The sequence below is a fragment of the Egretta garzetta genome, unplaced genomic scaffold (genome assembly GCF_000687185.1).
Source record: "Egretta garzetta isolate BGI_Z169 unplaced genomic scaffold, ASM68718v1 scaffold114, whole genome shotgun sequence".
Classification (NCBI taxonomy): Eukaryota; Metazoa; Chordata; class Aves; order Pelecaniformes; family Ardeidae; genus Egretta; species Egretta garzetta.
The window spans coordinates 397,278-411,003 of NW_009259317.1; the positions used below are offsets into that span (position 1 = coordinate 397,278).

At 38.8% G+C, this 13,726-nt stretch overlaps 1 protein-coding gene across 2 annotated transcripts in view; it reads right to left on the bottom strand.

The window, feature by feature from the left end:
- Window positions 1–13,726, bottom strand: part of RAPGEF2 (Rap guanine nucleotide exchange factor 2) — a 127,181-nt gene that overhangs the window by 99,494 nt on the left and 13,961 nt on the right. For both annotated transcript variants that reach the window (XM_035892043.1, XM_035892042.1), the window contains exon 3: window positions 9,003–9,086. In XM_035892043.1, the coding sequence (XP_035747936.1) occupies window positions 9,003–9,086 (84 nt within the window). The remainder of the gene's footprint in view (window positions 1–9,002; window positions 9,087–13,726) is intronic.

Sequence of the window (13,726 nt, forward strand, 5' to 3'; positions counted from 1 at the left end):
GCTGAAAATGGTCTTTTCCCCACTGTACCATACCTAAACAACATCCTCACCTTCTTGCTCTGCAGTGCACTCCATCCCCATTCTCCACATGGGTATACTTCTCTCTCTTTGGCATTTTCTATGCTACTTTTGCACATAGTTCATTTTGTTGTTATTTTGGGGTAGGCAATGACCAGATAACTTCTCCGTTCATTACACTCATAAAACTTGCCCAGAAACCCTGAGAGCATGTAATACAAACACGGTCTTTCTTTTGCCCTCCACAGGAATCTCGTAATGCAGTTTTCTCAAGTAACTTAGGTTTTTTTAGATGTTTTTAAGGTATGTACTAAAACTCAAAGCCTTCTTAAATATTCGAGTATTGAGTCAGAAGGATCCTTAAATCAGAAGAAACAGATTGCAGAACAGGTCATTTCACCAGCTGCAATATCAATTGTGAAAAAACAAGAGTTTTCTTCTGATAAGTAACTTTCGTTAGCAATGTAAGCAGTAGTGAATATCCAGGTATAACTGCTCTCACACTTTGAAAGAACCACATACTTTATTACATAGAGAATTTTGCCCTCTAACTTCTCAGAAAGAACTCTCAATTTCTTCCATATCACCATTTGCATGCAAGTAATTTATCATTATTTCAGATAACAGCTTTTTAGTACTAAAATCAAGCCTGAAATTTTACAAAGAAGATACCAATATGAGTGAGAACTATTGAAATGAAATTAATATCATGTAATTATAATGTACAGAAGAACAATAAAAGCAAAAGCAAAGACGAACCACGTTTCCAAGACTGGTTAGATGTTGTTCTCAATCACTCCAAATTGTGGCATGCTCCATCAGAAACCCTAATGCTGGGATTAGAAAGGTCTCTCTAACCAATGAGACAGAAAATAAGCTAAAGAGAAGAGTCAGCGATAAAAACCATGCTGTTTCAAGGCCAGTTTTTGTTGCAGCACATTTTAGAAACCAGGTATCGACTAAGCAGCACCAAGATTTTCCAACAATGAGAATACATCAACATCTTCAGGAAAAACAGGTTTTCAGTGGACCAGAACAAGGACTCCTGAATCTACAAGCTCTTCACCATCAATCAATGGTGTCTCTCCTATAGAAAGGGCATGAAGTTGTTCTGAACATTCCACCAATGCACCCGAGCATCAGCAGGCGATCCAGACTCTCTCAAGTCCATCATCGTGTCCTTCGTATGGAAAGAGGCAGAAGTCTGTAGCTCTAGATTTTAAACCTCAAAACTAGTACAAGCCTTGCGTTTGTCAGCTTGTGAGGGCTTCTTGGCTTCTCTCCTAGGATAGAGCATTTCCATCCCTCAAAAGCTCCCCTGCCTTCAGAGGAATCAGAAATATTCAGGCTCACTTAGAAATTACTCAGGTCATTTGACACTTCCTGCTGCTTTGTTACCTTCTCATCTCCTCATTACAAACTTGGAAGAAAGCCTGGTAGCACTAGCCCCACTACGCTAGATTTCTATTTTTATTTTCAAAAGATGCCAGCGTAATAGATTAAGTCCCTTAACATTTTATCAGCTCTGCAAGAAAAGAATTCCAGTAGCATTGAAATAATTGTTTTGACAGGAACACCACCAGACACAACCCAATCTCATCATTTAGGAACTGCGTCCTCTTATTTCCCAACACCTCAGATACTGGCAGCACCGTTGGAAGATGACCAATTTCAAACCTCAATGAACTCTTAAATTATTCAGCAGAACGGGAGACGGGTGGAATAAAGCAAACGTACCTAACACCAAACTCACTTAGCTGTAAAAAACATTTTAAATATTTGTATTTAAAAAACTGTACACCCTTTTCTGCAAACAGTATGCACAGTTTCAGATGACATTGTTGGCTGAAGTAGCATGTGCTCTGCATCACGAACTTTGTGGAACAGCAGGTGATATGACAAGACAAGGCCCCAGTAATTTATGGCTCGGCTAATTCAGCTGCATCTGCAGTCGACTGTGGCTGCGCCTAAGTGAGGAAGCCAGATTCAGAGCTTGAAACCCTCGCGGCTAGCTGGCCCTCAAGGAGCTGAGCTCGGGGACAAACCCATAGCAGCTCCAGCTCCTCTTGAGGAAGAAGGCGCTGCCACACATCAGTTTGCTCGAGTTTGCTTCACTGATAACACTGGACATGATACCAGATTCAAAGTAGATGGCCAAACCAGGCATGCCCAACAAAATATAAGCAGGCTTTTATTTTCTCCGGGAGTTTGAGTCTCAAAAAGTAATTACAGCCACATGCACTGTGATAGCCTAATTTTGTGCTTGCAGGTAACAGAAAACATCTCCATCCAAAAGGACACAGCAGAGTCTTTTAGGTAGATGCAGATGGTACAAAGAAATTAGCACTACTTTCTTGATGTCTATTTGAAATCCACTGTGAATAATTCACGGTAGACACACACCCAGTTATAAATGGACCAACATCTCCACTACTTCTTCCAACTGCTTTCTTCAAGCTTATGATCTCAGTCTTCCCTAGATGAACCCGTGAGATCGCTCTCCTCCATGCCTCAGTTTCAGCTGATGGACTGAAATGCTGAACCACAGCACTCAAACCAGACAGAAGACAAGACAGCATTGGGGTCAGCCCACAACTATACCATACTCTACACCTTCCCACCAGCCTCGAGAGAGAGTCATGAGCACAGCTTCACAACAGCACTAGCTGGATACAGAAATAACGAAGCAGCAAACAGGTCATGGGAAAATCCAGCAGCAGCAACTAGCAGCAAAAAAAAATAAAAATACAGCTTTGCATTAAAGAGCGAGAGTTCTGAGGGCAAACTAAATCCAAAGCACACATTTTAAAGTGATTTCTTAAATAGACTTAAAACCGTAACCTGAGGAGTTATTTTTCTTTACAAAATTCCAATGTATGGTCTTTGTGTTTCCATCACGACGTTGTAAATCCTTAGCCATCAGCAAAACTCAGAAACAGAGAAGAGCTCAGTAAGCTCAGCACGGCTCTTGATCAATTCCCTCTGCAGCTTAAATAACTAAACCAGCAGCTCCCAAAAGCACAACCCTGAACCTCCCTCAAATCCATTGTTCTAAAACTCTCAGTTTCCTGCTCAGGGCAAAAAAAAAAAAAAAATCCCTTTTTAGTAAAACTCAAAATTTATCTTAAATATTTGTGTATATTGGTTACTCTCCTTCAGTTAAAACACTGGTTTCATTCTGTTACCTCCTAAGTTCCAGCCAGTAATAGCTGTTTTTAATAAACACCAAGTTGCAAATATACTAGGGTCATATATTGAGAGTAAGATGTTATCGTTATGATTAAAGCTTTGATACCATTTTATTCACTGAAAAGATTGATCAAACACAGCTCTGTATTCAAAATGTAAATGGACCATCAGTCAGATATATGTAAACCAGACCAAACAGGCATCACCGAAATCAGGAAGCATGTTTCGGGATACTTAAAGCTGTATAAATGCAAGTGCGTTTAAGAGCTCCAGCACTATTATACTCACATGCATTACCTGTCAACATAAAAAAAAAAAAAAACCAAAACCAAAAAAACCTGCCAAATCCCCTAGCAAGTTTTCTTCAGAGAAAGGTTACTTTCTTAAGTTAATCAGGATACACTTGGACGAGGACAAATCATTTCTGCACAAATTGAGTTTTGTTATTGCTTTAACCACATTCAAAACAAGTCCATAATTTCTTCAATGGCTCTCCAGTAGAATTTGATATTCTATTCCATTTTTTAAGTTGTTTTAGTATAGGAAAGACCAGAGGGCTAAATCATCGATATTTAAATAGATATGACCCTTTAAATTCTGAAGAAAGAAAAAACAGATGTTCTCTCAACTTCAAAACTCAATCTTTTAATTAGAGGAAAAAACTTGAATAATCGCTCTCATATGTAAAATTTGTCAACTTGCCAAAGAGAAAGCAGCTCTCCACTGCCATAGAAAGTGGTGACGGGGAGAAGGGGTTGGGTGTGGCAGTAAGGAAGGAAAAGAAAACGGTGTGGATGAGTGAGTGGTTAAAAACAAGAGCAAAGCCGGGCTTGCTCGTGGCAAAGCCAGCCTCACAGTGTGCCTGAGCAGCACAGCACACACCACCCAGATGACCTCGGAAGAATTCTAGGAGAAAAGCAGAAAAACCCAAGCACCAGAGCCTACTGGCCTGAGAAACAGCAATTCAATTTGGTATTTTGTTGCTGCTAAGAGTTAGTTGCATTCTCCGGTCATGGAGGCCACAGGCAAGCACGAGGTTAGCTGTGGGAGATCTAGGAGACCTTTTTGTAGCGCAGCTCCAAGACAAATAAGATGAAAGACCCCAGTAAAATTTACACTAGAAGCAAAGTCCTGGAACAAAAACCACACGGGAAGTCTGAGCAGCTGAGCAAATGTGGTGAGAGCACGGAGCAGACCTAGCGATGCTGGAGGCTATTCCAAAAGTTATTTTGAGGGACTGTCACATTACTGCTGTCAGCAACCACGTGAAAACACAGGAGAGCCAGGACAACCTTCAGGGAACTGTATTTTCTGCTCATTTATTTTCTGGACTTCATACATAAACCTCATTCTACCATGTGAACTGCTTCAGGGTACAGATGCTCAGGGGAAACTGTGAGGGGACCAAGTGTTAATTTGTGCTAGTTTGGTGGTTGTGGTGGGAGGGGGGAATTAAGGAATGTTTAGTTTGACTGCAATATGTGCCCGATATGTTAAAAAAGAGGAATAAGTATGAAAACTGTTAATAGTAAAATATGAAGGTTGGGAAAAAAAAAAAATCTTCCTCTCATTAAGCTGTCAGAATAAATTTCATTGTTGCAATTTACAGAAATTAAATAGGAGAACAAGATTAAGCTTTACTTTATGTCACCAAAAATATGGCAGCTTTAATTATTCAGGTCAAAATTCTTTAAAACTCTGAATTGTAAATTTTCCCAAAATAAGTTAACTGCATAAAATCCAGCCTTATCTTATGAACACTATTTGCTAGCTGATAGCTTGGCATTTGAACAAATACAAGCTAAACTGTGTTACAATACGGAAATAAAACAATAGTCATGCTATTTTCACAAACCAGACATGGTTTAGTTGTTAAAATTTCCCAAACAAGTTACTTGATTTAGAACTTCATATATGCCAATATTCCATCTTGAACAATTTTTTTAAAATTTTGAATTAAAGACTTGTTAAGTAGCTAGTTACAAGGAGTTTTACAAGTCACTCAGTAAATTTTATAACTTTAGCAAAACTGGCAGCTATGCCAGTCATTTCAAAATATTTCCACTAGCAGCTATTTGACCATATATAGTGCATTACAAAGCTGCTTATTTTTGGACTGCTATACTATTATTTATTCGTGGCTTGAGTGGGAAAGCGGGGGGTGGGGTGTCATTTCTTATGCTTTGAGACTGCTTGATTTTTTTCTTACTATTTATTAAGACATTATTCTCACCAACTATATATTATCTGTCTGCCAACCCTAGTCATCACTCCCTCTCCCCCAAAGAATTTTAAACGGTATCTAACACCAGAAATCAAAAACATGGAAACAATGATCTGGAAGGAAAAAAAAAGTTTACCTGACATAAAATAGGCAACAAAACGACATTTCCAGTGTTATCCACCAACCAGCCTGAGGATGCTATATCTGAAATTAATGCAACTAAACTAGCTAATACGGGCCCCAACTAATATGCTGAGCACATGCAGTCAAATGCACTAAGGTACTTCCAAGTTTCAGCTATAAATCTGAAGATAAGCACACCATCCTATTCCTTACAGGCTTGAATGCCTGTAAGTTGTAACTTTGCCTCAAAGTTAAGAGTAGGATGGAATTCAGCACAGGACTGAGAAAACACCTCCAAGGCTGCAGGCAAATATATTCTCTAGGGCAAGGCTGAGTTACCCTAACTATGTACTACTTTCACCCTAGGGTGTACAGACATACATTTTAAGAATGAAATCCAACAAAGAATAGCTAATGCTCTTGAAACTCTCGGGAGGAAACATGTATTTTATTTTAAATTTGGCTAGCTACTGCCCAGCCATCATTTAATGAAGCCGAGCTCAACAAAACCAGCAGGAGGGGCAAGGGGAAGCCCCCAGTCTGAGCAGCACAGGCAGCTCAGGAGGTCCCACTGGGAGCGCAGGATGTGGCCCAGGGAACCTGTGCAAGGGGGTTTACTGCAGGTGCATGGGGCACGCTGGGTTAAGCTGTCAAAGAAGAGAGAATAATTTTCAGGTAGGAAAAAAAATGAGGTTTTTGAATGATGAGATGGGGGCGGGGGGGGTGGGCTGGCGGATAGTACGTAGCAATCACTGAGCTCTGGGAAAAGTAAGTTAGGGAAATGAGAATTTTCTACATCACCCAGGTTTGAGGAGAGGAACATACTTCTTTCTTACTTTCTGCTCCTACACAGACTTCTCCATCCCGCTATCTTTCCCACAAGCTTCACATGTTGCAAAATTATTTGCTAGTGGCTTTCTAGATGGGCAGAGATAAAATGGATGAAACTTGGAAAAAACCACTAAAATAGTCTAAATATGAATTTACAATAAGTTTACTCAAATTATAATGTTTTCGTCAAACAAGATCAAAATTAGATGATCTTTATCTGGCAATGTTTAGGTCTCTTCCTTTTACCTGACGTCAATTATGCATCAGGACATGCTCCATTTGCTAAAGCGTAACAAATTCATCTGAACAGCAATAAGACATCAATACTCCCAAATTATGCAATGCTCAAAAAGGGTCTTAAAATTATTATTCCCTGTATATGCAAATAGTCAGTTTAAGCAGATGGTTATCCAGCAACTGCCTTTTGCCCACTTTTGACTCTACTCTTTAGATTTCAGAATACCGCCCTATCAGTTCCTTTTGGACAGCGGCTTTTTGAGAAGGTCTCGCTTTTTTTTTTATTTTTTTTATTTTTTTTTTTTTTTTAAGAGCACTAACATTTTACTCTAGTATTGCTGGTAATTGGTCTCTTCTGCCCGGTCTGTGTATCTGAGCAGTTAAATTCTTCCCTTGTGAGCAATTCACTGGAAACATAAGTAAAGGTGAAAACTTAAGTTTCCTTCTCAAGCCTTCACTTAAAAAAAAAAAAAAAAAAAAAAAAACCCTAAATAAATAAATAAATAAATGAAATCACTTATTTCCCAACAGTATTCCAAATCAGAAATTCACTCTGGGTGCCCTCTCACTTTTCCCCAAGTTTCTTATTCATGGATGAGCCTGAGGCCCAGGTATTGCAGCTTACTCATTTACAAAGAAAACATCCTGATTAGCCTTCTCCTAAAGTTTAAACAAGGCCCTCCTCTATCCTCCTAATAACTATAGGTTCCAAGCACAAAGTCTGTCACTAGAATGACTCTGGTTTTTTCTCTCCAGAAATACTTTCTATCTTATACCATTAAAGTTTCTTAATTTTGGTTTCATGGACTTGTGTTGTCTTTCTTAATTAACAAACCATCTCTCTTGAATTTGCTTCCCAAGACACCAGCTTTGGCAGCTACTTGACTCCATTCACAGCTATGAAACTCCTTCCAATTCCAAGTTCCACACTTGAAATTCAACCAAGATCTCAGACACCGTCCCAGATGTCATTTCTGAGTTTCTCCAGGTGAACAACCCATAAATGCTCTACTTAGAGTCATGGGACCTGTAATCTTCTGTCCATTCTTCCAGGAAGAATCGGAAGCTCATTGTTTACCTTATTAAATCTCATCTCTCATCAAGTGTCAAACAATGTCTGGAGCACAAGCACTGCTGTAATTCAAAGGAACAGAAGTTTCTTGCCACAGGCTATATACAGCCAACCTACATTAATTCAGATATCATATATCCTTTCTTCTGGCATCTATAGGTAGCACTTTCTGCCAGCTTTTTTTCTGGCATTGCTTGTTCATGGATGACATATGGGACAATTTTCTTCCATCTGCCAGCAGCAGGGCTCCTATAATCTGTTGTTGTGTTATTTTTTACAATTACCAGTTTTGCACCTTTATCATAGACAGTACTGTTTGATGGCACATCAAATATATCATTTTATCAGCAGTGCCTGTCCTCTTACATATGCAAGACACTTGCTTACATCGAGAACATGCCACCATCATCAAATGGAAGTCTCAAGCCCAGCATTGCTCTCCCATTGAAAGGCAGCTTTGAACATTTAATTGTTCATATGCCAGCCAACACAGGTTTCCCACTGTTTAAACTGTAGGAAGCTTCTAGTGCTTTCATTCTTCATCATACCATGAGACGGGTCATTCTTTCATTTCGCCTTTCACAGATTTTATTATATGCTATTTACTTCAAAGGAGCCTTTTATACTAGCCTGAATGAATGTGCATATAACCAGCATTTTTAAGCGATTCTGCTCTGCTTCCACCAAAATGACCAAGCTCAGCCACACTAGTCTAAAATCCTTGCAGTCATTTGCATTTTTTCCATAGCTCAAAATAATTTAATTTTTACTGTATCGATATAAGTTTTGAGTGTCTCACACAAAACTTATCTTTTCCGATGTAAAATATCCCTTTTTACTGCAAATTCATTTACATGAAGCACAACCTTAAACAGAAGTAGCAAAACTGGCAGTTAACATTATCTGAGTATATGTTAAAACATGCACTGAAGACTTGTGCACAGTAACTAAAAACCTCAGGAAAGCATCATAAGCTCTAGAGCATCCTATGATTTAAAGTTTGATTACTCACAGGAACAGACTGCTCGGTACTTCACTCCATTTGGCTGGGTTTTGGTAGTTTTGTTTTTGACTTGACAGCATTTGCATGACACTTTGGGTGCTTGTACACTGTCTGCAATGATGGGCTTTCAATTCCAGCTACAGGCATAAAACAACTACCACAGCTAGTAAAGGTAAGAGTATGCACTTATAATTGTGCTTCTGTGTTTCATTAAGCATAAAACATTGCCTTTTAATTCTAAAAATTCTCTGCACATCATGATTTTGTTTAAGATACAGAATACAATGCATTCATAGCTGACATACCTGCTCCTTGGAAGAAACATAGATTCTTTAATGAAGACTGAACCAGACAGCAGGATATACCAACAGGTACCAATATCATCAGGGCTGGAATTAAAAAAAAAAAAAAAAAAAAAAAAAAGAGAGAGAGAGAGAACATAGTTTAAGACATTTGATTTAAGTTACTCATAGCACTACCAAATTTTCAGTATGAAAAACATCAAAGAGGCAAAAATGCTCAAAATTATGGAAGAAAGCCACAGTTCAATCGTTTACAGAACAATTCTGTCACACTATTCTAATTTCCACCTGCAAATATATGCATTATTAGAATGCTCCATTTCATTTACTTCACTTTTTAAAAAGCGTATATCTATCCATTTGGTAAGAGAACAAATCCATTGAAACATAATTGGAAGTGATTAAAACAATGTCAAGCTACAGTAAATATATTGTATTTTGTCAAATCCATTACTTTCCTCTTGCAGAAGAGAACTGTAGCATCTTCCCCTCTATAAATAAGGCTTCCTTTCCCAATTCTAGTCACCTCCTTCTCCCTTTCTTCAAGACAGAAATTTGCCTTTCAACATCAGTATGCCTTCCCACAAGGTCAGACAGCATTGGATCCATTTGCAGATGGTAAACCTACATCAGATGTGCTACTCAACTTTATCTGCTGCTGCTACACACTGCCCCTTACATGCCTCCTCCTGGCACAACAATAAATTCTCAGTAAAAGGGACAAAGAGTTTCTTTTCCCCTCTCTTCATCCTGTAGAGGAGCTGGATGAGGACTTGGTCATCCAGGCCCAATTCATTTGACTGTAGATTCAGATCTTGCTCCTTGAGTAATACAAAATCTTTTTCATAGGCTTAGACTCTTCTTGGATAAGTTCAAATAATGTTTAGACAGGAAAATAAAACAATTTTGGGTTACCAGAAAGAGCTGCAGCAGAAGTCTTGTGCCATTTCGACCGTCAACACTGAGAATATCTGTACTTTACTTCTGTTTTTACCACTCCTGCTCCTTCCAAAGAAACTCACTAATTGGATTCGAGCACACCGTTACGAACCGCACAAGCATTCTTATCTGAAAACCACGTCCCGAGTGACATTAAGAGATGCAGATTACTTAATTAATCTGTAGCACCTTCAGTTTTTAAGTCACGTCTCAAGTCTTTAGCAACATTTAGTTTAACTTCAAGCAAGAACAGCCCACGTCTTTTAATGACGATGACAGCATAGTATTAAAACCCAATCTTAAATCTAAGTAAGCTATGTGCATGTTAGCAGCATGTTTTTCATTTGAAGAACATCAATTCGAGAAGTACCTACACAGCAGGGTACTCAAAACAAGAGTGCCATTTCCTCGGCACTCCCCGTGTTGCACTTTCTAAAAGGAAAACTGAAGTTAGAAAGAGAGGGAAGAAGCTGGCCTAAAACAAATGGGAGCAAAATAGAAAACCATCAGATCTAGCAATGTGCTCTATTTCCACTTTGCACCTTATAATATAGCCATGAGAGAAAGGACAAACATCAGAAACATGGAGAATTAACAGAGGAAATCAAGAGCACGGTCTATGGCCAAGAACACAAGAACCGAGTAAGATGATGCAGCCCCTATTTCTTTTCTACCAGGCTATGACCTGACCACTGAAGCCACACTTACCAGTGAAGACCTAACATCTTCAAAACTGAAGACTTCAGGAAATACTTCTTTGTACTGACAGACAGTAGAAAATGAAGCCATAACATGGTGTCACAGCTAAAGCAACAAACCATTTTTATTTACATAGTTGAAGAGCACCAAGCTGCCTTTTCTGAAGCGTGCTTCACAGGCCCGCTTCTCACATGGACCTGTATTGCCCTCAAACTTGTTAAGTCAAGAAGAATCAACATTGTACATAAGTACCGAGAACCAGGTTAGAGCAGATAAACTCAAGAAAACCACTACTTGAAAAGAAAGTATTATTCTCAAAAGCATAAGCATGCACCTGAGTTAAGTCATACATCTTCAAACATCCCTGGAAACATTCCAGGCCAGGTTGGATGGGGCTCTGAGCAACCTGATGTAGTTAGCAGTGTCCCTGCTCACTGCGAGGGGGTTGGACTAGATGACCTCTAGGGGTCCCTTCCAACCCAAAACATTCTATGATTCTGTGAAACACACTTCCCCCCCCAGCTGAGTCCCGAGCAGACAGGCATATAGCTAGCACTGCTGCTGAACTGCAAGTCTGTTGGGGTTTTTTTTGTTGTTTCTGTTTGTATTAAATGCCAATCTAAATACAAATAATCTGTGCTAATTAGCATAGTTGAAAGTTTCTAAAATAGTCATTTTCAGCAATAGCTGTTGGACTGAGTGATTTCCCAAGTTGCTGGGAAGTAACTTTAATAGGATGTCAATGATAATTTTTCCATGTGGATTACAGTGCATTATATTATCACATAAGAATTTTTGTGTGGTTGTGGGTTGTTTTCTTTTTTCTTTTCTTAAAAATTGTCAGTTTAACTATGTATAAAAGTGTAGTCTGACAGAAAAGGACCTCACCTGGGGTCACAGGCTTTATGACTCAAAAGCAAAAGTAATCTAGGGGATCTGTTTATACTTTTACAGAAAGCTATTTCCAAATATAAATTAACAGAAACAGGAATTAAAAAAAAAAAAATTTAAACCAACAGTAAAATATTTTAACTTTTCCAAATCTAGTAATACACAAGCTTTTTTTCTTCCCCCCCTTTAAGAGTTGATGAACTATTTTAAATCCCTTTGTCAAATTGCCTATTTGTAAGGGGCCTTAGGTATCTTTTCTCATTGGGCATCTTTAAAGAGAAAGGCAGGCACTGGCTTTCACAAGCGTTAGTCAACATGTTCAATACTCAAATTCACCTTAATGCTACTTTTGAATCTCCCTTTGAATCATTTAACAACCAGCTATAACGATTATACATTTAACTGCAGTGGTTTACATTTTCCTTATTTGATCTCACACAACATGACTTTTCACTCAGTTCATCATCCAACTCCGTTTTATCTTTCTTTTTGCCAGTTCACAGGTTTATCCACTTTCTCTGCAAGTTAGCTCTTCAACAGTTGTTGCTCCTTCTCACTTCTGTCATGAACATCATACTTTATCCACTTTATATATAATCAAAAGAAGCATCTGTTCATTTGACAGCTGAAAATGCTGAGTAAAAAAATACATCAAACTTTAGGAATACCATCTGATTTTTTTTTTTCCTTTTGCTTTATGTGTACTGGGATAACTTTATTCTTACAGTCATGTTTAAGAATTTCTAAGCTCTAAGGTACTTGCATCATGCTCTGCAAACAAAATTCTACCGTACTCAATTCTTTAATTATCTAAATTTAAAAAAATCTTCAATATTGCTGTGTCACAGTAGTAGACAGTTACTACAGAACATGTCTGTATGCAAGGTATCTTCCCAAAAATACACTGTGTATTCTTTTAAACTTTCATTGCCAGCCAAAACATCATAAATATTTCCAAGACAGTCTTCAAGACCAAAGAACACTGATGGATTTTCATTCTCTTCTTTCTTCCAGCTACTAGTGTCTTAATATAGCCTTGAACAAAACATCTGAAAAAACCCTGCATGTATAACAAATACATTCCTTCCTCCAGAACACATATGCTTCCCTCCAAAAAAAAAAAAAAAAGAAACAAAACCACACCACAAATGAAAGACTGATCTATTGCTTTCATATGGAAAGATATTTAATTCCTGCACTTCTCAACACTTGCTACGCTTTCAGTTGTTTAGAATTAAGCCTCAAGAAAGTGATTTGGCAGCCAGCTTTTGCTAGACAGCGCTGTTACAAAAAGCACGTGCAATTCTTTCATTTTAAGGATCCCAGGCTTTCCACAACCCTATTCAAGCATCAGGTGGCTTTCAATCAAGTTTCCATGTTTTCTGTATGGCACTTGGCATTTGTTCCCCAACGACGCATTTTGCATTCTTCGGGACTTTTGTGCCTGTAATGAACAACAGAAGGAACAGTAGATGCCACCAATACCCAACTACAAAAGCATTTTTTCAAGCCACGGGAGGACTCGAGCAAATACCATTTTACCCAGTGTAGAATACTCAACGTTTGAAAGAGCTTTTTTGCAATCACATTTTACACTTTGTTTTTAAACATGAAAATTGACTTCTAAAGAATAAATGTAAGCCTAATTATGGAGTTTTCTTTCACTGCCTACCACTAGCAGCCCACAGCAGTATCTAGAAACTCTATTTGTCCTCCTAAGGATATTTCTTCTGTCAAAGGGACAACAACAAATTGTGCTAAAAGGGGTTCTTCTGTGGACAGGACACATCCCTGACAGGGTTTGCAAAAGGGTATTAAGTGTGCATAAGCACAGCATCCAGAATTAGCTGAAGCAGAATAGATGCTGATGACGTCCCCTCAAAGGCATCCTTAGAGGGAGATTTGGGGGTTTTTTTGGTCTGGGAACAGTTGAGAGGAGGGTCCAGTGGCACCTGTCAGTCAAGCTGATGTAGAAAGGAAAGACATTTGCTTAAGTAAGATCTTTCCAGCAACTGGTTTTGTAAGGGTGCCACTGCCGTCCATCATCACCACCACTGCTGAAGCCGCAGCTGTCAGCCACGAGGAGACTGGAAGTGCAGTGAACGATCCACGTCAGGCCGAAAGCAAAGCCCACCCAACCCAGGCAAACAGCACTTCTCCCACCTAGTTTTGAGTTCCTCTCCCCACCCTCCCGCTCC